This window comes from Phaseolus vulgaris, chromosome 9 (genome assembly GCF_051622355.1).
Source record: "Phaseolus vulgaris cultivar YP4 chromosome 9, ASM5162235v1, whole genome shotgun sequence".
NCBI lineage: Eukaryota > Viridiplantae > Streptophyta > Magnoliopsida > Fabales > Fabaceae > Phaseolus > Phaseolus vulgaris.
The window spans coordinates 36,627,429-36,654,936 of record NC_143506.1 but is presented as its reverse complement, the minus strand read 5'-3'; the positions used below and the strand labels follow the sequence as shown (position 1 = coordinate 36,654,936).

Below are 27,508 nucleotides of genomic sequence, written 5' to 3'. Positions count from 1 at the left end.
GATTAAAAATGGAAATTGTCGTTGTTTCTCCCAATACACATAATTACTTAAACTATTGTCGTTAAAAAGTTTCAACTTTTACGAAAACGACATCACATTGTTTTTTACGTTTCTCCCTTAAATATCATGATTTGATATTGTTCATCACTTATTTTGTACTAGTGTATACATGCTAACTTGAGAGATATAGATGTTTATATGTATGCTACGATCAATGGTGTCATTACACCTATTACTAGGATCACGTTATAAATAACTTTCCTTAAAAAAGTATAAAGCTTAGGCTTTAGATGCTTATATTTAAGTTATTGGATACTTTAGATAATTTTGAGAAAGCTTGTTTATTCAAAATGTTTTGTATTACTTTTTTTCATCACAATTCTTGTTATTTTCTTTTCAAAAGGTTTCATACAAGTGTGTGTTATATTAGTAATTATAATCGTTAAGACAAAATCAAATTTTATTTTATATAAGATAATTATTTTCTTTCTTAAAGGTGTTTTTTTCAACTCAACACAATTTTTAAGTTTGTTTTTACTTTGGTTTTGCATAACTTAGCTCTTTTCTTCCTAATTTTTAAGTTTGTTTTTACTTTGATTTTGCATAACTTGGCTCTTTTCATCCTGTGTTCTTCCTTTTTCTACGATAAAGTATATTAAAGCTTTGTAGTTCTTGTTCTTATTATAGTTTAACACTAGGTTAATATAGTAATTTATTTTTATAATACATAAGTTAAGCAAAATCAAATATAATAATACATATATTAAAATAATGATTATAAGACGGTTAGAAGGAAAAATAATATAGATACTAGAAACACATATAGCATATGTGTAATCATTATTTAAAAAAATTATATAATTATATAATTTAATAATTTTTATAGTTTTATTATTTTTATAAATAAATAATTAAAAAATAGTATAATTTAAAATATATTTTTTTATTATAATTTTTTAATATAATTTTAATAATTATTTTAGTTTAAAAAAATAGTTATTTAGAGAGTAAGATGGTAAATTTTTTTTGTACAACAAATAGAAGAATCTCATATTATAGATTAATATATATATATATATAATTTTATAAAAATAACATTAAATTTATATAATTATTATTTGAAGGATGAAAAATTAATTAGTTATTTTGAAATAAAAATAATTACTTATTTTATTAAATAAATAAATAGATGATTTTTTATTTATTAATGGATAACATAATCTAATTAAATTAAATAGAAATAATTTTTATATTTTTTTAGATAATTTTAGTAGTTATTTTAGTTTTAAAAAACTATTATTTAAAGGATAAAATGATAAAACCTTCATTAATGTTATAGATAAATCGAACTCCATTGGATGCAATCAGATGAACGGTTCAGATTGCTTTGCTTTCACACATATTTTTTTTGTAGCAGACTTTAGTTTTGTTGGAGACTTTTGCAGCGTTTTGGATAAGGTTAGCATTTTCTTAAATTCGTCCAATCCAAGCATGCCACGTGGAAGTTTAGGATCGCTGTTAAAATGTCAGCAAATTAAAATCGAAGCATCACCATATCCCTCTCAAACAGAAAGCAAACTGAACCGATCGCAAAAACACTCGCACACGTTTAGCGTGATACCGAGAACGTCGTCGTTTTAAGAATCGAGTTGGCGTAACTGCATCTTCAGAGTGCTTTAAATACCCAAGGACTTGAATGTGATGGTGAGGAGGAAGGAGTGATATAGAAACTACCAAAGCAGTGCCCAATACTGAAAACGACAACGAAATGGAGTGCGTTGCAGCGAGAAACTTGGCGGCAATGGCGTTTTGCCTGAGTCCTTCGTCGAGGTTGAGGTTGCGGAGGAAGAACCTGTGGAGAAGACGAACCGCCTCGGGCGGCCACGACGTTCGGTGGCGCTCGCGGTGGCTGAAGGCGGAGGCGAAGGCAGGGAGCGAGAGTTGCGTGGCGACCAAAGAAAACTTTGCGGATGACGAGGATTACGTGAAGGCCGGTGGCTCCGAACTCGTTTTCGTACACATGCAACAGAACAAAGCCATGGAAATGCAATCCAAGCTCGTGGATAAGGTTTCTGGTTCTCTGGCTCATATTTCTTGGATTTTGATTCTTGTTATTTTCTGTTGGATGCAGAGTATCGATATGTTCTGAAAGGTTCATGAGGATTGGATGAATTTTTGTGCTATGTTTCTATTTTTTTGGTTGAAAATTTAATGGATATTGTTTTAGGCTTTTATTGTTTTTTTTTTGCTTTTAGGTTACTGTAGCTTCTATTTTTGTTTGAATAGTCATCTTGTATGGTTAGCAGATACCATACATGTACTAGATACGAAATGTATCCAATTGTCGATACAGAATAGTATTATACATTTTATTTTATTTTTTAAAAATTATCCATGAAGAGTACACTTTTTTTTTCTCATGTATTTGTATTTGATTTTCATAATTATTTTTAAAAAAATAGAGATACTTATAATATTAAGGCATAGTTATCCGTACATGAAGTAAATTAGGTATAATATGCTGATGATAAAGTGATTGAGTATTGTTTTTCTGAGGAATTTCGCTACATTTGTTGAGGACATATTGGTAATTGAGTTATGTAAAAGAAGTTCAGGTGTGAAGATGGTTTTGGTTCTGATTATAATGGACCAGTTTTGATGATTGCCGTTATATTTAACTAAATTGTGTTTTGCATTTCAGTTTTCTTACTACTAAGAACCTGTTGTTAACCACCCTTGCAGTTGCCACCTATAGGAGATGATATACTGGATCTAGTTGTGATTGGTTGTGGTCCGGCTGGTCTTGCTCTGGCTGCTGAATCGGCCAAGTTGGGACTAAAAGTTGGGCTTATTGGTCCGGATCTTCCTTTTACCAATAATTATGGTGTGTGGGAGGACGAATTTAGAGGTATCATTCTTGCTGCACCATTACTGATGCTATCTGTATATGATGTGATATTTATTTAAAATTTTGTGTCAGCTCACCGCACTCAAGCCTAACGCATATTGACTAGAGCCAATATGGCCATGCGGGTTAGAGACAACTAGAACAATGATAATAACCTTATCCTAACAAATGAAGTCGATTACACGTTATGCGGCCAAAAATCAAATTCTCATAAGTATTATTTACCATAAAATTCCTTTTAATATATCCCATCTTTTATTTGTCGCCGCACATCTCTCTTAATATTTTCCTTTTTACTACTATAAACTTTTTCATGTGTTTTCCTTTTAAAGCTTAATATTCAGTACCGTAAAGTTCAAGTGGCTGTATAGTGGTACGATAAAACTTCCTTTTGAGCTTAATCAGTACTTTCTGGTTATAAATAAACCTTGACGTCTTTCTTCATTTAAACCCTCGATTTGTTTCTTGAACTGACAACTTTATTAATTTTCCCATTACTTCATACTATCGATTCCATACTTAAGCTTATAACTTGTGGTATGACATCTTCTATTTTGCGTTAAAAGCATTTTTCTTCTTTTTCTTGCTAAAATTATATTACATATATCCTATTTTGCTCCTACTCAAGCGAAAATTCTTTTATTCTAAAATCTTAGAGCTCTAAGTTTAGGATTAACACTTTCCCTTACCTTTGTTAGCAATACCATCTAGAAACAGCATACGTTTATGGAAAATATTTTGAGCTGACTATTTTAATAGTAACTTTGTCAATTAAGTAATCTTGAACAAATAAAATGACCGAAAGAAACTGTATTCAACCTACACTGTTGGACTTTTATTGATGTATATAAAGAAGAGGCAAGAGAATTGCTTAAAACCGTAATCCTAAAACTGGTACACACAAAGAAAATAATAATAAAAATAATATTAGATTTCAACATTGCCCTCAGTTGGAAGTATAAATTGAATACTAGGTCTTTTTAGAGATTAATTAGAATGTTTCCAAATTGTTCATTAAAGTCGACAAATTTAGTAACAACAACTTCTTTCTAACAAAATGACAAACATATAATCTCTATATCTTTGGTTCTCTCATAAAACTCTAGATTGAAGACAATAGAAAGAGCTGCTTGGTTGTCATAATACAATTTCATTTACTCATTTTTACAAAATTTCAACTTTTGAAGGAGTTATCTAATCCACACAAGTTCACATGAGCTAGGGTCATATATCGATATTCAACTTCTACACTAGACCAAACAACAACACTTTGTTTCTTATTTTTCCCATATACAAGGTTCCCTCCAAGGAATACACATCATGTGGTAGATCTTCTATCAAGGGCACAACCACCCCAATTTGTAGCACAATACTCTGAAGAGTTGAGTATTTCCCTTGTTCTCATACAACATTCTCTGTCTTGAGTTCCCTTTTACCTATTTGAGAATGCAAATCACAACATTATAATGATCAATGTGGGGGGTTTGCATAAATTGACTCAACTCCTACTGGATAAGATAAGATAACATCTTGTTATGGTGAGATAAATGAGTTTTCCAACAAAAACCTTCTATATGTCTCTGGGTCTAAGAAAAGTTTACCTAGGTATCATAAACTTTTGATTTGAGTCCCATAGTACTATCAATGAGTTTGCAACTTTTTAGGTTTGTTTCCTCCAAAATATCAAGAGTGTATTTTCTCAATGAAATGATTGCACATTGTTTTGATTGTGTCACTTCAATACTAAGAAAATATTTTTGATAGCCCAGATCTTGGTCTGAAAGTGGCTGAATAAATGTTCTTTTAATTGAGCATTTTTAGTAATATCATTTCTTGTAATAACAAATCATCAAGATAGACCATAATATAAATACACTTCCCAGAAGAAGTATGACAATAAAACCCTAAATGATCTGTCCCACTCTACTTCAATCCAAAAATCTGCACACTATGACTAAATTTACCAAATCAGGCTTGAGATTATTACTTCAAGCCATATAGAGATGCCCATGTAATTTACAAACTAAACCGGACTCCCCTAAGCAACAAATTCAAGAGGTTGTTCCATGTAAATCTCTAGATCACCATGAAAGAAAAACATTCTTAATGTCAAGTTGGCGAAGACACCAGTGACGAATGTAACCATAGCAGGAAAAACCCAAACAATGCTAATCTTAGCCATAGAAGAAAAAGTATCACAATAAACGATGGCATAAATTTAATTCTATCCGTTAGCTACTAAACGTGTTTTGAGACAATCTACTTCACTAGTAGGACCTACCTAAATAGCACAAACTCATCAACAACCCACAAGCTTCTTACTAGGAGGAAGAGGTACAATGTTCAAGTGCATTTCATCAATCATGGCTTATCGTCATCTAGGGTGACCAAGTGTCTCATGAACATTAGTATGAACAATAATGGTGGACAAAGAGAAAACAAAAAAAGAATACGAAGGAAAGAAATGATGATAACTTAAAAATTATAAACTGGATAGGATATGGATTATGAGTAGATCGAATACCTTTTCTAAGAGCAATAGACCGAACATGATTAGATTCAGGAGAAGGTGACGAGGATAAGGGATCCATGGTATGGGAATTTGGTGGTAGAGGATTTGACTCATGCTTATCTTTAGACAAGGATGAAGGAGTGATTTGTGCCGGGCGCACTGGTATGTGAGAAGAGTTGGTGGAACAATGTCGTCTATACTTTGAGCTTGAGCTGGACTTTGAGAGGAAAAAAGAAATAATCAATGGATCACAAGATGATACCGAAAAGACCTGTTGAACAGATGAAGGAGGTCAGAAACAGAGACAAAAAAAGTCTGGTGAGTCAAACAGAGGTGTCACCAAGAGGTTTCGATGACGGGAAGACGTGCAATTTAGTTAATTCATCAATTTCTCTATAAACTAATATAAAGTAAAATTTAGTTATGCATCTTACCTTTTGGGAAGTTAAATGAAAAAAGCTTCTAACAAAGCTGAACTCATTTTAATGGAATTTCTTAATGCTTATAAATTTTGATGTGCAGTAAACTCTGATATTTTGTAAGTGTTCAATTTGGAGTTTTATACGTTCTGCACCAAAAAGTTAGATGCTTAATTTTTTTTTTCCAGAGCGCATACTTGCTTAGTTGATATTATGAATAGATAAATAATTTATTTTAATTTCAGATCTCGGACTTGAAGGTTGCATTGAACATGTTTGGAAGGATACCATTATCTATCTCGACAATAAGGACCCCGTTTTTATTGGACGTTCCTATGGACGTGTCAGTCGGCATCTGCTTCACGAGGAATTGTTACGCAGGTACAATCGTCCAACTGCTGGCGATATATTTAGTATCACTGTTATTTCTACTAATTGTAATTTAATTTCCTAATAACAATTATTTTATTTACTTTTGTAGATTTTTGATTCATATTAATTTTCCCTAGGTGTGTCGAGTCAGGTGTCTCGTATCTTAGCTCAAGAGTAGAAAGTATTATTGAGGCGAGCAATGGTCACAGTCGTATTGTCTGTGAATATGATATTGTAGTGCCCAGCAGGTATGATCACTCACACGCTTCTATTTTTTTTATCCATTTATCTATTATATATGGTAACTTCTGACATGTTATTATAGGCTTGTTACTGTTGCATCAGGAGCTGCTTCGGGGAAACTGTTGCAATATGAGGTCGGGGGTCCAAAGGTTTCTGTTCAAACAGCTTACGGTGTGGAAGTTGAGGTCGGAGGCTGGCTCTCTGTTTCTGTTTTTCAGTTTACTACTTAGTTTTAGTTTAGATTGATGCTATATTAACATTAATTGTTGAGAATCTTTTCTCATTTCCTCAATCTCCATAATTTTAGATCCTGTGACCTAGAAAGTTCTACTTTTTTATATCTTTGACTATTTGGTGTCAATACATTTTCATTAATAACACAGTTTATAAGTCCGGTTAAATCAAACCAAAATTGGTGCTTCTTCTCGTCATACTTTTTTAATGCCATTAAGTTAATTAATATGTTTTATTAATGAAAGTTAAATAAGATGTGATAGCTTGTTATAATGACATTTTTCTTGTTACAATATCAGGTGGAAAACAATCCTTATGATCCAAATCTGATGGTTTTCATGGATTACAGAGACTACATGGAGAAAAATGTTCAAGGTCTAGAAGCAAATTATCCAACATTTCTTTATGCAATGCCCATGTCCCGTACAAGAGTGTTTTTTGAGGTTTGCTCCGTGATTTTTAGTTTAGTGTTTTACATTACGTGTTACAGTTCTGTTAACACTTTATGTAAAAATGACAATTGCAGGAAACCTGTTTAGCGTCAAAAGACGCAATGCCTTTTGATTTACTAAAGAAGAAGCTCTTTTCGAGATTACATTCAATGGGGATCAGAATTACTAAAACTTACGAAGAGGTAAGATATTTGAAATGCTAGGTTCGATTGTTTAGTGTGTATGTGTGTATTATGTGAGTTTGTTAGCTTGTACCTTTTATAAATAACAATGTTTTTAAAACCATACCGTAATTGACCTGACTAACATACTAGTTCAAGGTTTACGAAGTGGGATCGCACCGGGTTAAATTAATATTAATAAAAATATGTAAAATAATATTAAAAATAACTGGTATCATAATTTTGTGATGTTAAATAAAATGAAACATAAGATTCTGATTTTTTAAGATTATAATACAAAGAAAAATTCCATCAAAATTAATTGCATATTAACTATAATTTTCCTTCAAAAAAACACACTCACTGTTCTTGAATACCAAAAACATGTTGAATTATCTTAATTATTAGCGGAATTCAAATAAATATGCTTACTTATTGCACTGGTCTGAATATTTACCCTTTAAAATATATTTAAAAAATTTAAATAAAGTATTTGTATCATATCTAAATTGAAATTTTAAGAATATACATGAATAGTTATTGAAAACAAGAAGTTTAAAATTATAATAGAAAAGAAAAAGCCTACTATTTTAGGTTGCTCTATATTTTTTTTAAATGTTAGAATGTGATTTATTAAATTTTTTTGTTAACCCAATTTGTTTTACCGTTTTGTCCGGTTTTATGCATCATCGACTTCACACCACAACTGAACCGGATAAGGAACATGTTCCTTGTCGAACCGGTCGGTCTTGTCCACTTCAGAGAACATGAGATTACTTTGCATTTATTTAAAGAAGTTGGAATTATAATTTGTGACTTAAAAACAATTAGTTCTTATTTCTTAGAAGGAGTATACTTGCAAAACTTGGACGCATTTAGGACATTGTTGTCATAACCTATTAATACACTCTTTTACACACATGCATGTATATATATATATATATATATATATATAGTTTAAAATTGTTGTTTTTCATTCTCACTCTTTATTTTCTCTTGATCTAACTAAAAATTAAGAAAAATTAAAGACGAAGACATATAATAGGTGTTGTATTTATTGTTGGAGTAACTTGATCTCTCTTCTTTCTTTGTTCAGATAAATGAAATTAAGTTACTCTAGAATAACCATACTTTCGTCTTCACTCTTTAATTTTTCTTAGCTTAATGATTTTGGTTAGTTATCTTTAACTTTAGATTAAAAGAAAACGAAATGTGTAGATATAGAATTACTTTGTTAGTTATTCATGGAGTAATCTAATATGTCTTCGTGTGTGTGTGTATATATATATATATATATATATATATGAATAATATGATGAGTACAAGTTCTTCTAGTGCACATCTCTTGAGACAGAATCTGAATGTTGAGAGCACAAAAGAAATTACCTTTCATCTATAATGTAGGAATGGTCTTATATCCCAGTTGGCGGATCCTTACCGAACACAGAACAAAAGAACCTTGCATTTGGTGCAGCCGCCAGCATGGTGCATCCAGCCACAGGCACGACTTCATCATATTTTCATTTAATGGATATGCTTATTTAATCTATTGCCATTCAATATCAGTTTTTATCCAATAGGCTACTCCGTTGTGAGATCTTTGTCAGAAGCTCCAAAATATGCTTCAGTAATTGCTACTATTTTGAAAGATGGCCATGCCAAGGACATTATTACCCAAGAAAGAAGAAAGGATAATCTATCTATGCAAGGTAATCAAGAACACTCATTATCACAACCTTAGATATTAAAGTAGTTCAGTTTCTGACATTGCTTAAACTATGCTTATTTTGTTTCTTTCCTCAAACTAAAGGTTACTGAATTTCTTTTGCCTTGATTATATTAGACATGGACAGACACATACAACATCCATAGATGCTCATATTTGTCGCAAGATAAAAAAAAACAAAAAAAGTTTAATAAAAAGAAGTAACTAATCAACGCGAAAAAGGAACACATAAAAGAAAAAAAGAACAAACAATTTCAGTTAGAATCATTGAACACTTGCATCTTCTATTTCAACCACTGAGCTACTAGTCACGGTATATGATCACTCACTTCCAAAATTAACAATTCAATCTTGGAAAAATATTTTAATTACTTAGCAAAATGGTATAATAACTAAATTAATTTGAATGTAATTTTTTAACCAAATTAAATTGATATGGAAATTTTCTGACTTAAATTCAAATATAAACTAAATTCAAAAAATTCAATCATTTTGATCTAGGATTTATATAAACCCCATCCCATCCATGCCCACCCATAAATCAGTTATTGTACCGTAAAAAATTGTAAATTATTTTTGTGATATAAATGTTATGTAAATTGCCAAAACTTTTAAGCTGACACTCATACTTGATGGTGATGTGGAACCATTTTACATGTGGTATATGCATTTTGAATTTTCTTTTTCTTTCAGCTTGGAATACACTTTGGCCACAAGAAAGGAAACGGCAGAGGGCATTCTTTCTTTTTGGATTAGCTCTAATTCTGCAGCTGGACATTGGGGGAATTCGAACATTCTTTCGTACTTTCTTCTGCCTACCTGATTGGTACGATCTATTTTCGATCTATTTGCTCTCATGTATATATTGGGATGTGCTTTATAATGTTTTCCAAGTATAATATAACACATGGATCTCATGTTAACGTTCAAGGAGATCTATATAAAAGAAATTAACTAAAGCCTTTCCATTTACCTAGTCCTTTCCATTTATGCCAATACTTTCACACATCCAATTAGATTAAAATATCAATCAGAATAAGAAAACTGTGTTTTTAAGAACTTATTTCTAATCCAACCTTAATCTGTGGCTCGAAGTATATCTGTTCTGCATCTACTTTTACATTCTGAAAAACTACATGACATATACTTATTATTGTAATTGTGTAAATTCAAATTAAAATCACATTTATTAAACATTGTCAAAATAAAAATTTATAAAATATTATCATCATAAAAATATTAGTGCTTTATAAATTAGTATCGGTAAAGTATCTTAAAGCATCGGATACAGATACGTGTCGAATACGAATACTTCATGAAGATTGAAGTATCGATTCATCATAGCTGGCATCATTGCTTGTTGCCCAAACCCTCTAGGCCCTCCCAATTTTGTGATAGAAGTTGCTTTACTATGGAATTATCATGTAGTGTTTTTTCCTCGCAGGATGTGGCAGGGATTTCTTGGCTCCTCTCTCTCCTCTACAGATCTTGTATTATTTGCTTTCTACATGTTCATAATAGCACCAAATAACTTGAGAATGTCTCTAGTCAGACATCTGCTTTCAGATCCTACTGGTGCAACCATGATAAAGACTTACTTAGCGGTATAGTACGTTTCTTTGACCTATTTCCCACGTTAGGTACTCGAATTGGGAGACAGGTTAGATTACTATAGGAGCTATTACAGCAATTTCTTGGTTCTTGTATAGACATACATATTTTAATCTGATATGGTTCTTATGAATTTTATATCCCATCTGCTATTAAACTGCACCTCCATTTTATACGCTTGTAGCTCTTTTGGTGTTAGAAATGTTTCGCATAATTTTCCCCCTTTGTGAAGAACAATCATTTCTGGTTTAAGAAAACATATTTTGACAGTCAACTTCCACACGGGTGTACTTTCTAAGCTATATTACATCCTGGGACTATTATTTCGTGTTATGCTGAGCATAAGCATGCAACATAAATTATATCTCTACATCCACAATCCACACCTCAACCTTTACCTTTAATAATATACATTTCTAAAAACTTTAAAAGATGCACAATGTTTATGAACAGACTTTAAATCACGCCATGCCCGTCTGAGGATTCAGCTCATCTCATCAAGCAGAGTCACCCACATCACACTGTATAATGGGTGTCATCTTCCTTTCTCAGGTATGCCGGTACTTTTACATATCATTCCACTAATCGCTTCGGTATAAAAGACTTTCGTGCTTTGGGGCTTTTTCTTCTTCTTGTGAAATTAGTCTTATAATATTAATTCACTTAAAAAATGTAAACTGGTTGTAAAGGATAATGGAATTGTAAATGGACGGTTAAAAGAAAAGAATGCTATATATTATGTTCGTGACGTCTTTTCCAAAGTACATTTAATCAGCAAATCGTTGTAAAAAGAATGTAAAGAAATGAAGCCTTCAGAAATTTAGATACAAAAGATTTTGCACATTATTGTCATTCACGTTGGCATGACACAAGCAACGACCTCTGAAGTTGTATAATGCCAGCAAAAGCAGAATTCTAGTGATGACAATCATTAATAGGAATGAGAACTAACCTGCCATTGATATCACTTGATGTTGCCATTATGTCAACACATTACATTGTCATAACTCAACAACTTGACCTGCATCTAACTTGATGGAAACAAAAGGTTGCTTAAGTCTAGATACCATTAGGGACAGAAAAGTGGTGGATTGAGAGGAAAACAAGGAGAATTTGCTTGCCTCAAGTGATGGCACATGTTTCTTTGCTAACCTCGGCACAAGTGGTCAAGAAGAGTGACAAGTTTACGATTACAAATACTTTTAACTTCAAAACTTTCACATATAGTAGGAGTTACCAGTGATGCAGATATCCCTGTACACTAAGTTGTGCATGATAGGTGGGTGTTGGCACTAAAGGTTAAGGTAAACTTGGTTGAAAAATAAGCAGGCTTGCCCATCACCAAGCTCATCTATTTGCTACACAGGTCTATACATGAAAATTGAAAAGAAAAAAATTAGGGTCATTGTTCACATGCGAAATGGTGTTCCCAGAGGGTGCAACCATCTATGACTTTGTGACGTCCATTCAGTTGGAATAGTTTACTCCAGAATCACCTAGAGCACATGGTTCAGTTAGAACAGTTTTAAACAAAGAATATTGAGGAGTAGTTGTCATAGTTAGGTCCATTACTGTGTGTAGAGTCAATGGATGTCCGCTGTGGTGACATGTTCCCTGGATCTGTATCACGTTCCAAAAAAGTGGTTATAATCTTTATTATCTATAAAAATATATATCATGGGATGAAATGAAATGAAATATCTGATGCAACGTGTGTGCTACTTTACACTTATAATAAGCAATCATTCGCATAAGTCATAACTCATGAGGAAATTGATAAATTCAATATAAATATCCATAGATAACAACTTCTCTTGGACAGTGACAATCAATCTCTGTATTTTTAATCAAACTCTTCATAATACTCGCCCCACAGATTTAGTTTGTTGTACTTTTATCAACACACACATCTCCAAATATTTCTCTCCCCAACCCTCTATAAGCCTTCCAAGATAGCACGGAACAATTCATAAACTTGGCAAGAGTTGTGTGCCGCTGAACATCCTCATGTTAATTGCACCTGAACATCCTCATGTTAAGGTCAATTAAGAAGAAATTCTCACATTCATAAATCCATTGGTTCGCATTATCACCATTAAACCTGGAAAAATCAATTCTTGCTAATCTTGTCCCACGAGAATATGTGTATCCTTTAAAGAATCATTGAGGGTACGTTGTATTGAGCCTGCTAATTCTGCCAGTCACACTTCCAGATGTACAAAAACTCAACTTTATAAAATCGGTTCATAAGGTCAGGTTTGTACACATTTATATACTATGAAATGTTCTTGTCTGATAAGTCCAAGAAAATCTCGTTAGGATAGACTATAAATGACTCTGATAACATATTAAGAAGTGAACTTTAAGCGTAACCCAACTTTATAAAACCGATTTATAGGGGATAGGTTTGCATCCACTTATATACTATGAAATGTCTTTATCCTTAGTCCTTAGTCGAGAGATCTCCAATAGATATGAATGGATGTAATTCTAGGTGCCTTGATAACACGAAGAACATCCAAAAATGAAGGAACCTTGAGAAGAAAGATTCCAAATCTTTATTGAGGGAATAAGAGAATACATGAAAAGTTTACAATTGTTTCTTTTCTAACAGTAACTACTAACGACATTTCCTATTTAGAGAACTTGTTGAGTCTCTTGTGTATATATTGTATCCATACGTAAAAGGTAGTGTAACCTATGACCCTTCTAGATAGAATATAAAAAAAGCAGCTTTATGGAAAGCTGAGTTACAGATAAAAAGAAGGATTGTTTTAACAGTTACATGTTCATACACTAGTTTGTTATTTAATATTTAGGTCTGAGGTCTCTAAAGCATATCACAATGCACAGTACTTGTAAATCCAAGAGTGATTTTGGGCAGATAAGATTAATTAACCGATCTGGTACACAGATTAATCGTTGACAAAAACAATAGACAAATGCAGTTTTATAAATTGATGTTGTAGAATTATACTTCGGGGGAAACAATACCTACCATTAGATTGACGCATCCCCTTGACAGCAGCAAAGTTCTTATATGTATAACCAACAAAATTGAGATCTTGAGTAGTTAAGAGCTTCTGTTAACAAAGAGGATACAATAAACTGTAAGGAGAGAACATAGATCGATGTATATTTATCCTGGAACTAAATTTGGCCAGGTTAAACAACTACAACCGATGATTAATGAAAAAGTGTAGGTGCTCATGATTAATGGAAAGCCGTGTGAAGCAAATGATAGTTTTTTTCTGAAGCATCATCAACCTTGAAAATATGCCATATCTTTAGAGAGAAATTTTTTGTATTGTTCCCTTGAGAACTAAAACAATATTACGATGATTGCTTGAAACTAAAAGTAATGTGCAAGTTCCATAGATACATATTCTCTAAGGAAACAACGGATTTTTTATTAATGGGTTATATATATAATATACAATTATATTTCCTATTTACCTTACTTACTAAGGTGGATTAAATGAGTAGATATTGCTTAATTAAGGGGATTATGGGAACCCTAATTAACAAACAATATAAATACAATTATATATATAATATACAATTATATTTCCTATTTACCTTACTTACTAAGGTGGATTAAATGAGTAGATATTGCTTAATTAAGGGGATTATGGGAACCCTAATTAACAAACAATATAAATACAGGCTATTAGGCTTGGTACACATGTTCTTCTTCCCATGGATCCAGTATTTTAATTCAATTCATATTCTTGATAATTGGCTTGAAAGACCTTGTTATATTTTCTAATTGGCTATTTTCGGATTATAGAATTAGAAAATATAACAAGGTTTTTCATGCCAATTATTAAGAATATGAATTAAAATACCTGGATCCATGGTGCCGACGGTTGCGGAATCTCTACGGCCAATCAAGAACAGGAGGTCTGTGGTCTTCCTCAACCAAATAACCTAATTCCTCTATGGGACCACCTTACTCTCTCTTGATGGGGGAGAAAAACGTGTGTTTTTTTGGTGTATAGGGACCATAACCAATAGTCTATATTTATATAGCTAATTAGGATTTCCATAATCCCCTTAATTAGACTATAGGTATCTATCCATTTAATCCACATTAATAAGGTAAATAGGAAATATATATAACCCATTAATAGGAAATCCGTTATTTCCTTACATATTCATGCAGCTATTCTTGGATTTCGGTTGGACGAAAATTTGAGTATCAACATATTTAATGTTGGACTAAGGATTATTATGGTGATATAAATATTTTCCTCTCTGAATTGAAAGATACATAAAAGCGAACATCAGAGGCAAGTTAATTGACTACTGTCTGAAAAATCTTATTCTTTCAAGTAAATAAAGCTTCTACCTTTCTGAAGGGTCCAGATCCAGCTCTAGTTGCTTTTGGCTGTTCAACCTGTTAACACAATTAATTACAAAAATGTCAGAATTCCAGCCACTAAAATGGACATCTAAATATGAAAGTAAGTGAGAAGGTAAATTAACTGATACTATATGTAGCCATACATTGCAACTATGTGACAAATAGGGGTATATAAATGCGTGAGATTGGCACAGTATTGATATATTAACACATTTCTCTCAGGAACTAGTCAGTTTTTCTAATCCAATTTTTCTAAATATGTGCAGTTTTGGATTATTTGGGAGATGGGGGTTTTGCAAACAATACAAAATAATTAGGGGTTAATGATCACATAATGAAAGATCAATGTGGAATTTGAGTAATATATCAGTGGCGAAATGCTTATCTTTCATTACTTGCTTACAGAGACATGCAGAGAGAGAAAGAAACACCATAGAGCCCTCAGAGCAAAAAGATTAGACCTTATTCTCTAAATCTTTGGCAGGAAGATAAGTGCAGGGAAAATCAGAAATGAAGATAAACTAGGCTATACTGAAAATAAAGCTGCTAAATTCAGAAAAAAGCTTGTTAAAACCCTTTATTATGTAAATTTGATTAGGAAAAAAATGCTAGTCAACTATAGTTAGTTTACGAAAGTCATGGATACAAAACACATCATGGGTGTAGACAAGGCACACTGATAAATAAAAGAAGCATTCCCAAATCATAATAGTCTTATTACCTCATCAAATTTCATAAAATTCTGAGTGTCAAGTTCTCCATAGACTTGTGGTTTAAATGCTGCCTCCATTTCATAGAGCCTGTCCCATATGACATCTTTGAACCAAGGATGAGCCTGGTCAATTAAGAACCAGTAATATTATCCATGAATATTATGACTTAACAATAGAGTATTACAGTAGACAAAAAAACAACACATTTTACACACTTTAATTTCTTCTGCTCCATTAGTGCCAAGCCTGTGTGAAACACCGCAAAGCAACCTGCATATTAGATCCTTGGCTTCAGGTGTCAATCTGGCCTCCTCTGGAAATTTCAAGTGATTTTTCCAGTGCACGATCTGAAGATACTCATCACCAAGGCAAAAGAAGTAGACATAATTTCAACCGTTACTGTTAGTGCTTCTGAAAAAACAGGGCACTTAAATACTAATATAATGAGCACTGTGACAAATTATAGTGAGAATAAGGATATACACAAAATAATTATAAAAACACAAGAAAAATTTAAGAAGCAACACATAAAAGATATTAAAATGAACCAAGAGTAAGACTTAAGAATGCATCACATGACATCCAAAATTAAATAATCAGAAAGACAAAGTATCCATTATTAGAGTTTATCTTTTATGATAGAAGTTCATTGAAATGTGTGCAGAAACATGTTCTTTATATATGTGCAGTTTTCTCACCTTTCTGCACGTTGTTACAGGATCATCAGAGTAAAATGGAGGATATCCAACTAGCATTTCATACATTATAGCACCAAGAGACCACCTGCAGCAAGTTAGAATTCTGTCAACAAGGAAGATATTTCATCATAAAGGATGTCATTTCTCTTTAAGCAAAATATATTTTACATGGGAACCATAATTTTGTTCAGGTAAAAAGAATTATAAAGAATAATAATGTAAGGTTAAAATTAAAACCATTTGGAATGGGTTACAATGCTTCAACCCTTCTTTAAGAAAGATGATAAAATGATTCATGATCTCTACTTAATGGAATATGCACGTTAAATCCAAAATGTCATGACAACTTCTTAAAACTAGAGAAGTTCCTTTTCTGAACTATTTTCAATCTGTTTGCCTATGCTACATGGCAAAAAGGTATATTGCTTGACACATCCAGAACAATTCATTCTAGAGTCTTTAATGTCTGGATAGAAAACTTGGAATATTGAGCTTCAAAATGACAAAACTATTAACACAGGAAATGGATAGATGCAACTCAAGTGACAGAAAATGAAAAATATGAAAACAAACCAGTCACACTCCACACTGTAACCCTTTTTCAGTAATACTTCAGGGGCAATATAGTCTGGAGTTCCCACAGTGGAAAATGCCTGCCATGAAATAAATAGATAAGCTGAAGAAGGATATGATTGAAATCAACATTTCATGCACCAATGAGACAACTAACTACTACCACACACATTCATTGACCACTAGTGAGAAACATGAGACCTCTATGTAAAGAGCTAGGAATTTTACCATCTGAGTGCAAAATAAACAATTACAAATCTTTTCATTCTTTACATTGATTCACAATTACACTCATTGGACTAAGTTGTCCAAGAATGTTGCTGGCATGGGGTTAGTATGCTCATACAATACATGGCACATGTTTAACTACCTCTAAGTTAAATGTACTACCATTTTTATCTTAAATAGATCAATTAGATACTGTCATGTTGCTATTGTGAATTTGTAAGAAATAAAAAATTAGAACCAGCCATGCATCAAATAACCTTGAGTGTGGGCAGAAGGCAATTACCAGCTTCCTCCTATTTATTTGCCAATGTTGAAGTTGTTCCAAGGGACTTTTCCAGCGCCTACCATTTCTGCCATTTGGCAAGGCTCCATCAACATCCATGGTATCATATAAGTTCCCATCATCAAGGATCTCCATTTCATGAATAGATGATAGACTTGAGCAGTCAAGTGGCTTGCACAGACCAAAATCAGATAGCTTCATGTGACCATTTTTGTCCAATAGAAGGTTGTCAGGTTTTATATCTCTGGGGGAACAGGAAGAAGCTTAAGAACTATGATTTATAACTAGAAGATTATAATTCAAGATGTAAAAATGCAAACCTGTGAATGTAGTTATGTTTATGAATAGATTCTATGGCCAAAACACTTTGGGCAATGTAAAATCTAGCCACAGTTTCAGTCAAAGTTTCTTCCCTCATCAACAAAGTCATTATATCACCACCGGGCAAATATTCCATTATGAGGTATAAGTGCTCCTCATCTTGAAAAGAGTAGAAGAGTTTCACAATGCAGTCACTGGCAACTTCTGCAAGTACATTCCTTTCAGCTCTAACATGCTCAACCTAGGATGAAATTGAACTCATAAATTAGGCAACATAAAATCAGATGGTGAAATTTAGAAAATAATAGCAAAAATAACTTTCTTTTTTTCTTGAAATTATTAAGAAGTGGACTTTAAGCCTAATTCAACATCATAAAATAAGCTTATAAGGTGAGGTTTGCACCCACTTATATACTATGAAATGTTCTAATCTCTACTCAATCTCCAACCAATCCGCCGAGGTTACCAACTCGTGTGTGACCGATAACGATAACGATAACGATCCGATAACGATAATTATAGGTGGTCCGATAAAGATCCGATAGCGGGTGACCTCATAAGTCTAACAAACAATCGCTAGGATAGGCTTGAAATGACTCTGATACCATATTAAAAGAAAAGAAAGAATAGAATAAATCCCTTGTGTATATTGAACACATAGGGTTAGGGTTTAATTTTTATTGGTGAACCCACTATTCATTAAAATTTTTCAGCCACCACCCCACTGCCTCATCAGAGCCGCCGCCGCCGCTTGTTCAATATGTACAAGAGATCTACCCTATTCTTTCTTTTCTTTTAAGAATGTAAACAACAAACTTTCATATTCAATCAAAGAAAATATCAAGACTCACCTGTCCCCTGGTGAGCATTTCAGACTTTTTCAACTTTTTCATGGCATATATATTACCTGATGTCTTTTCCCGACAGAGTGTTACCTGTGAAACCATGTGGAATAATTAACAGCTTTTCAATGGCAGAGATATACAAACAAAAGTAAAGACAATCCAAAACCCGCAAAACCACACATTACTTAATACTAGCATACATAATCAAAGATTAACTCTTAGAAGAAAAGGAAATATAAGAATATGATAGTTGAATGACACAAAATAGAAAGGAAGAACTTAAAGAAAAGCTATTTGGTAAAAGTATAATCAACAGTCAATTCAAACCATCATTTTGTTTAGATAATAACTAGTGAGGAATCTACATTTTATTTCTAGCATCCATGATTAGCTGACATATTCTGAGAATCCTAAATGAATTGAGGAAGGAAAAAAGCATAAAGAAATTCTATTTTTTTTGCTGGAACACAGTTTTCATTTTTGTGTTGTTTTAACATCATATCATTTACAATAGAAAGATGTCTGAAATAATAACAATAATAACTTATTTTCCTATTCCAATGAAAATTGAAGTTTATAAGATCCTCTCACTCACATAATTTCTTGTACACAAAATTTAGTATTTTTTTATTAGTATATGGGGAATCATCTCTCTAAAGCTAGTTGTCATGGGAGACAATCAAATCACTTAGCATTCCATACTACTAGATTTGAGACTTACACACCTCATAATACCCAAGTCTCTACCATAGCACCACCCTTGAGAGTTGATGTCATAGTGGATGCACTCTACAATGCTTCACTCTACCTTGATGGTTATTCTCTCCATGGTGGCTCTTTTTTTAGACCACTACATTTACCCAAGCACTTGGGGAACCCTCCCTTAAAAGCTAGTTGTCAAGGGGGAGAACCATGCCACTTAAGAACTCCACCAAGCATTTCATACTACTTGATGTAAAACTTAGGCACGTCATAATATCCAAGGTCCCATCAATTTTAATGTCCATAAAATTGTAGACCTATATGTAAAGGAGTATTTTTTCTTTTCTTTCTTCCTATCTTAATTAATGTACTTTATACTTTACCTTGTATTACCATAGTACTTAGTAAAATAAATAGGGTATTCACATATTATGTTTTCTCCATGATCTTCTATCTAATATGGTATCCAAGCTTAGGCAGAGAAGCCTTGAAAATAATTTTTTCTCCAACATCATATATTTTTGTTCGTGATTGTTAGTCATTTGTAAAATGTAGCATATTTTTATTTTGATCGACAAATGTTAGTTAGTAATATGTTAGTTTTTATTAGTACAAACTTTTATTTATTAGATGTTGGGTTCTTGCTGGCACCAATGAGCCATGAGCATTCCATATAAGAGACCAAGACACCACCTCCAACCCAAAACCTTAAGACAATGGGTTTGTGGGTTTTTCTTTCTTATATACTACTCATCTGCCCATTCTTACTTAATGTGAGACATAAACTCACAATTGGAATCCTAACAATCTCCCCTTCAAGTGTGAGTCACTTGCACCGAGACACACTTACCTGAAACTCTTGTCAGAAAGACTTTTGATATAAGGAATCCTCAAATCCAGGATTCTTCACCCATTCAAATGTTCGTTACATGTTCATCAAACCATTTTGTTGGGTTCGTGCGAAGGGAACGCTAGGGACATTTGGCACCAATGAGCCATGAGCATTCCATATAAGACACCAAGACACCACCTCTAACCCAAAACATGGTTTGTAGGTCTTCTTTCTTATATATTGTTCATCTAACTCATTTCTACTAAATATGGGATTCAAACTCACATTTGGAATCCTAACATTAGAGAACATTGTTGGCTTCATTGTCACCACCCCAGCCTTTCGGTCTTTCCAAACTAAGTGATTTCTCTTTTATTGAGAGGATAAAAAAGATGAAGAAGAAAAACAAATTGCATGAGGAACAAAACATCATTGCAAGATCATGACTTTATATTCTATGACTGTATTTCGGAAAGTTATATTCTTAGGAACATAGATTGTGCAAAAATAAACAAAGGATACACATAAAAGGTTTAGCTTTTTCAACAAGGAGAACCTTATGGTAAGCATTTAGTTGAAAAAAAATATTGAATGTGTTTACAAATGTGATTACAGTCTAAATTTATAAATTATTTACAACCTAATTAAGGAAAGAAATAATAGGTAATTAAAGCAAAAAAATACTAGGTAATTAAAGTTATACAAATCAAATCAAATCAAATCACCAAAAGATATCAAATTTGTCCTAATAAATAAAAAATGAAATTTGCACTAATTATGGAATAATTATCTTCTAATTACGCAACACTCCCCCTCAAACTGGTGAATATATATCTATCATTCTCAGTTTACAAGTAAGATGCTTGAATGATTTTGTGGGAAGTCCCTCAGTGAACATATCTGCCATGTACCCGGTAACTATAAGATCATTATCCAACTTCTTCTTAATGAAATGTCAATCTATCTCTATGTGCTTTGTTTGGTCATGTTGAACTGGATTGTGTGAAATAGTATGACATACTTATTATCACACGCCAGTCCCATAGGAGCTTCATATTTTACTTTGATGTCATCAATGATCTTCATCCATCATAGTTCAAAAACTCCTTGAGCCATGCCTTTAAATTTTGCCTCTACACTTGATCTTGCAACAACATTTTGTTTCTTGCTCCTCCATGTCACCAAATTTCCACCTAAGAACAAGAAATAACCTGTGATGGATCTCCTATCAATAATTGATCCTACATAGTCAGCATCAGTATATACTTTCATGGATAAGTTTTCCACTTTTATGAATAACAATCATTTCCCCAGAGAGTACTTTCTAAATAATTCTATTTACTGTCTACAAGTCCCTTTCTCTTGGATCATGCATGAATGGCTAACCACACTAACTGCATAGCTATGTCTAGCATGGTGTATGATAGATAGATGAACTTTCTGACAAGTCTTTGATATTGTGTCTTCTCCACCATTGGACTTTCCTCATCATTCTCAATCCTATGATTTTTCTCTATTGGCATACAACCCAACTTACCAGTCTGTTTGTGGAGATCAAGGATGTATTTCCTTTGAGAAAAAAAGATACCATGTCCAGAGTAAGCAACCTCTATCCCAAGGAAGTACTTCAGCTTCCCAAAATCCTTCATCTCAAATTGAACAGTCATCTCTCTCTTAAAGTTTGTTTTTCAATCTCATCATCACCTACAATAATCATATCATCTACATAGACCAAAAGTAGAGTGAGTTTACCATCCTAAGAATGTTTTAAAAACAAAATATGGTCACCTTGGTTTTGTCAGTACCCAAAAGATACCATAGCTTGAGTAAACCTTCCAAACTAGGCACGAGGTGATTATTTAAGACTATACAGAGTCTTCTTAAGTCTACACACCTTATTCCCTTCATTAGTGTCACCATAACCAAGTTGAATCTCCATGTACACTTCTTCCTCCAAGCTTCCATGTAAGAAGGCATTTTTAACATCAAATTGATGCATCTCCCAACCAAAGTACGCTGCCAAGGAGAGAATAATCCTAGTATTCATTTTTGTCATTGGAGCAAAAGTCTCCTCATAATTGATCCCATAGATTTGTGTGTACCCTTTTGCAACCAACCTTGCCTTATACCGATTCAATGTATATCCACCTACAACCCACTACTTTCTTATCCTTTGGTCTCTCTACAATCTCCCAAGTCTCATTCCTTTCTAGTGCACCCATTTCTTCATTCATGGCTCAAACACATTTCTCATCTTTTAAGGCTTCTTGTACTGATATAGGGATTTTGCTAGAATCAATAGTTGAAAGAAAACTTTGGTGTTGCATAAAATGCTTTTTTGTAGACACAAATTGGGATATGGGATATTTGACACGAGATCTTTTTTATTTTCTCAAGGCAAAAGGTAAATCATCTAGGTTAGGTTCATAAACGGTATTTAAGGTGTCCTCAAGAGTCTCACGGGTATGAGTTCTTACCTACGGTTTTGACAATTGAAGTTATTGTTCGATTAGAACGAGTTCTTGTTGCCTTCGCCAATATTGTATCCCAAAATATTTGTCCTCATTATTCTTCTCTCATAATGATGTCGGCACAGTGTCTTTGTCATCCTCCATAAGAATGAAATCTTGCAACAAAGAAAAAAGTGACAACTCAAGGACCTTAACTTCTTGAATACTCTCCCCCTGAAGTTGAGAACTAGGGAAAAAGGACTTTGTTTCATGAAAGGTAACATCATTGGAGACATAGACTTTACAACTTTGAGAGTGATAACATTTGTATCCCTTTTTGTTGAAGGCATAACCAATGAAGACACATTTGATGGCCCGAGGATCTAACTTACCCCAATAAAAACTATGAACATGGACAAAAACAGGACAACCAGAGACATGAATTTGAAGACTAATCATAATGGGAATAGAAGGATATAATGTGGTCATAAGCTGATCAGGACTAACACCCTCTAATCTATTGATCAAATAAGTGACAGTCAGAACTGCTTCCCCAGTAAGAACTATGAACAGAAGTTTGGATGAGTAAAGCTCTAGTAATCTCAAGGAGATAACAATTTTTCCTTTCTGCAACTCCATTTTTTAGGAGTGTTCACACTAGTTAATTCATGAACAACTTCATTTTCCTTAAGGAACTTGGAAAGGTTTTGGTTCACGTATTCTCTTCCATTATCAGAAAGCAATCTCTTAATTGGGTGTCCAAATTGTGTTTGAACCATTCGATAAAATTTGACAAACAAGTCAGACTTATCTGTCATGGGGAATATCCAAGTAGCCCAAGTACAATCATCAATATATGAAACAAACTATTTTGCACTCGAGATATTAGGAATAGGTGAAGGTCCCCATACATAAGAATGAATAAGATCAAAAGGTTTAGAACTTCTATTATTCTTGGGAAGAAAGGTTGTTCGATGGTGTTCAACAAACACTTTTGTAAATAAAACATGAAATAAAGACTTTAAGGTACTAAATGGAGGATGACCAAGATGTATGTGTTGAAGCATATCTAAGAGGATGATCAAGATTCAGGGTCTGACTGAAGATTAGTAGTGAGTGTTTGTAATCTGGCACACTTTTTACTTTCTTCATGATGTAAGTAATATAACCCACCCTGCTCTTTAACAATTTCAATCGTCTTTCCCGTGGCAAGATCCTAAAAAACACAATGAGAATGAAAAAAATACTACTGCACAATTTAAATCTTGGGTAACCTTATGAATAGACAATACAAGAGGTTATTAGATAGTTTAGGAACAAGAAACACATTTTTTTAAAAGAAAGGAAAGTTGAAGGTGGATATTACCACAACCGGTAACGGGGATATTGCAACCATTAATGAGTTAGTTGCTAGATAAAGCAGTGTAGGATGAAAAATAAGAGGAATGAGGTGTCATATGTCAGTAGCACCAGAGTCTCAATGCTAGAAACATCAAAGGATAAGAAGTTAGAATTCTTACCACTCATGGTTAATAATGTGAGTTGATTTGGTTTGTATCAGTTAAGGAACAAGAGCTAGATGTTTTACTAAGGGAGTCCATGAGAGCTCAAATCCGACTGAGCTTTCCAAATCGGCGAAATCCAAATCTAGTGGTAATGGTCTCGTTCACAAAACTCGTTGTTTCTGGTGGTGGTCAACGACAGCCGTCGACAATCAACGGTGCAAGGTGGTGGTCAATGGAAAAAGGTGGCAGCAATGAAGGCTGCTCGAAAAAAAAGGTTGTAGCAATGAAGACTGCTCGGAAAAAAAGATTACAACAATGAAGACTGCCCGAAGAAAATGCAAGAGCAGAGTCTCCTTGGATTCGGGAGTTCTGATACCAAGTTGAAAGAAAAAGATTGAATGTATTTCTAAATGTGTTTACAAATGTGATTACAGACTAAATTTGTATTTACAACCTAATTAAGGAAAGAAATATTGGTAATTAAAGTTATACTAATCAAATTAAATCAATAAAAAAATCAAATATGTTATAATAAATATAAAATGGAATTTACCCTAGTTATGGAATAATTATCTCCTAACTATACATCACATTTGATTTATTAAGATTCAGTTGAATTGGGTATCATCCATGATCCAGATTGCCAATATAAACGGAATACCACGTTTAAACATCAACACACAATAAAAAAAAAAGGAACTATCTAGTATGATCATATATATTTCTACCTCCCCAAAGGCTCCCCTACCAATAATGGTTAGAAGTTCAAAATCTTCAACACATATTTTATGTCTTTTTAACCGGATATACTCAGTTTCCTTGCTCTCTAAATCCTTCAATTGATTGATTTGTTCCTCTTCTGGTACATGACCAGACGCTAACTTCTTTTCTAGCAGTAAACGCCTGCAAATTTTAAAATCATGCCCATAACTTACCAAAATACTTTCAAAATTAGAAAGCAAAGCAAGATGACTAAATAAATGTAAGTCCCTTCATTGAGCATGACTACTCTACTAAAAAGAAATAACTTGAATGAAAAATAAAGTTTCATACAAAAACATACATCAATAGATACATGAACATTTTGTGGTACCAAAGAGCATGGTAAGAAAGAAAGGCTTAAATACTCTTCAGAATCCAGATAAAATGCTCAGAAAAATGCAAATCCCAGAGAAAATTTTCATCTCATCCAGCCCATTCATACAATATGAAAAAATAAAGTCGCTGTAGGATTCCTTGTAAACCAAATTTCATCAACAAAACCAGTTAGAATTAATCAACATTATTATTAAAGCATGCAGGTATCACACCCTAAAGATGCAATGTAACCATTTAACAAACAGCCAAAGCTTCTATGTAGCATAGACACTGATACGACACGGACACAGAGATACATATAATCTCTAAAATGTAGGATACAAGATACGAATCTATATATTATATAATTATGAATTATATAAATTGACAATAGAGATTTATGTGCATAAGTATGTTTAAAATCTTTTAGAGCATAAAAATGTTTTTCATGACTGGTTCAAAAGGATTTATTAATCATAATAAAAATCTATACAATAAGTCTGAGTTTTTAGAAAATTAATGTATTTCTCATTTTTAAAATTGTGTTAAAATTATGCTAGAATTGTCAGAAATCCAACAAATATATTTTGAATTTGACATTCCACCGATACGTGTCCTACGAGTGTCGCTGTCCAATACGTGTATTCAACACAGACAAATCATTTAAGAGAAGGATCTGAACCTCGTAACAAAACTTCCTCAAAACACACACATTACCTTATTATGATCAACAAATTTACATTAACAATTAATAAACATGACAACAAAACTTTGTCATCTACAATGGTCTGACAAAATGGTTGTCTACAAAAGATCATCACAATAAAAGGGCATTTCCACCATAAAGCATGAGCCAAAATAGAAAGAACTAAGAGCCCCCCATAACACATAAGGAAATAGAAACGATGTTAGCATAAGATTGAAGAAGAAAAAAGAAAGTGTTTGTATAGATACCTCTCTTTGCGTTCTTGGATGAGTTTCATCTGAGATCTGTAATGGTCCTCGATGAATTTCTTAGCTGCAGCAACCCTCTCCAAGGTTATGCTGGACCCCACATCTGCTTGATCCTCTTCTTCCAGCACCCCCAAGTTATTATCTTCCTCCTCCTTAACATGCACCGATTGCACCATCCTGCGATTCTCCATGCTCCCAACCCCCTCTTTCTCAATTTTTCACCTTTTTATTATTATTATCATTAATATTATTATTAAAATTATTCTCTTTTCTTCCCTCTCTTTTCTCTGTGGTTTGTGAATTGTGATGGTTCTGACAAGGAACACAAATTAAGACTCCTCTGTGTCTCTCTGTGTCCGACAAGTGTTGAGCTATGATTGGGACTGTGTTTAGTTCGGAACAAACCCTGATGTCGATGAATCCGAGGTTACAACGTAAGATTCACCCTTTTCAGGTGCTGCTCTGTGGGAACTTCCCAACCATCAATTTCTCACCATTATTTATTTATGAATCCAAAGGTGGAAAAGTGACTATAAACAATTAAATCTGACTCCATTACGTAGTTAAATAAGAGTTTTTGTAGTTCAAATCGAAGCACGTGTTAATCAACTAATTTTTATATCCCAAAGAAACTTTCGTGAACAAACTAATATCACTCTTTATCTAATTCATCAATGTTAGAGTAATCATTTAAGTATAAGAAGAAAGTAAGTTAAGAAAGTGTAAAATCTCAATGTGTGAGATAAGACTTCTAGTTTGATGGAAACAAACGTGATAAGTTATTACTAAAATGGGTGTCTTGGGAAAAGGTGACAAATAAACATAGAGGGTAGTTGTTGCTCTAGTAATTGATATTTTAGAAAATGGTTAAATATTTTTTTTTTCTGTATCATAACATGAAATTAATTTTTGTTTTTTGTTTAAATTTTATATTATCCAAGATTCTTAGTAAGAGAATGATTGAAAATGATCTTTCTGAATGTAAAATGATTGTTAATTTTTTAAAAGATTTATAGTTTTTTTTAATATTTATTGTTGTTTTGATTGTAGACTTAAGTTTGATTTAATTACTTTCAATGGATTGATGAAATGAAACTTCAAATTGAACCAATTTCATGTTCAGAATAACTCATCTCAATCATTTTCATACTACAAACATATAGATAGTCTAAAATTTAGATCGAAAATCAATTTTGTATTGTAAAAAAACATATTTAACCCTTTAGAAAAAAACTTTTGATAATGAGTTTATAAAAGGAGATGTTTAATTTTATTATCAAAGATGAACATTTTTACATAAATTGTCAATACTTACCTATATCC

At 32.9% G+C, this 27,508-nt stretch overlaps 2 protein-coding genes and 1 long non-coding RNA gene across 8 annotated transcripts; 1 reads left to right on the top strand and 2 right to left on the bottom strand.

The window, feature by feature from the left end:
• The first annotated feature begins 1,366 nt into the window (after nt 1-1,366).
• Nucleotides 1,367-16,750, top strand: LUT2 (Lycopene beta/epsilon cyclase protein). 6 transcript variants are annotated; one of them, XR_016515388.1, is made up of 13 exons: nt 1,367-2,068; nt 2,743-2,908; nt 6,085-6,220; nt 6,363-6,459; nt 6,537-6,639; nt 6,988-7,131; nt 7,215-7,322; nt 8,706-8,802; nt 8,882-9,010; nt 9,721-9,853; nt 10,472-10,631; nt 11,092-11,190; nt 16,436-16,750. XR_016515388.1 is itself a non-coding variant. In XM_090294848.1 (11 exons), the coding sequence occupies exons 2-11, from the start codon at nt 2,882-2,884 to the stop codon at nt 10,635-10,637; spliced, it is 1,140 nt and encodes a 379-aa protein (XP_090150974.1). In that variant the 5' UTR covers nt 1,367-2,068; nt 2,743-2,881; the 3' UTR covers nt 10,638-10,776. The 6 variants fall into 6 exon arrangements, 2 of the variants coding, with proteins under 2 accessions (XP_090150974.1, XP_068480256.1); XR_016515385.1 differs by having other exon boundaries at nt 1,548-2,068; nt 6,349-6,459; XR_016515386.1 differs by having other exon boundaries at nt 1,548-2,068; nt 6,349-6,459; nt 10,472-10,687.
• Nucleotides 3,982-5,761, bottom strand: LOC137820215 (uncharacterized). Its single transcript, XR_011082585.2, has 2 exons — nt 5,433-5,761; nt 3,982-4,344 (listed from the first exon to the last, which is right to left on the bottom strand). It is a non-coding gene; the product is annotated as an uncharacterized LOC137820215 (long non-coding RNA).
• On the bottom strand, nt 11,346-26,487 carry LOC137820214 (uncharacterized). The gene is made up of 13 exons (XM_068624161.2): nt 26,186-26,487; nt 24,883-25,057; nt 18,672-18,755; nt 17,820-18,061; nt 17,500-17,743; nt 16,989-17,068; nt 16,416-16,500; nt 15,933-16,064; nt 15,726-15,839; nt 14,990-15,037; nt 13,637-13,721; nt 12,211-12,258; nt 11,346-12,134 (listed from the first exon to the last, which is right to left on the bottom strand). The coding sequence occupies exons 1-13, from the start codon at nt 26,374-26,376 to the stop codon at nt 12,106-12,108; spliced, it is 1,557 nt and encodes a 518-aa protein (XP_068480262.1). The 5' UTR covers nt 26,377-26,487; the 3' UTR covers nt 11,346-12,105.
• Nucleotides 26,488-27,508: the final 1,021 nt, after the last annotated feature.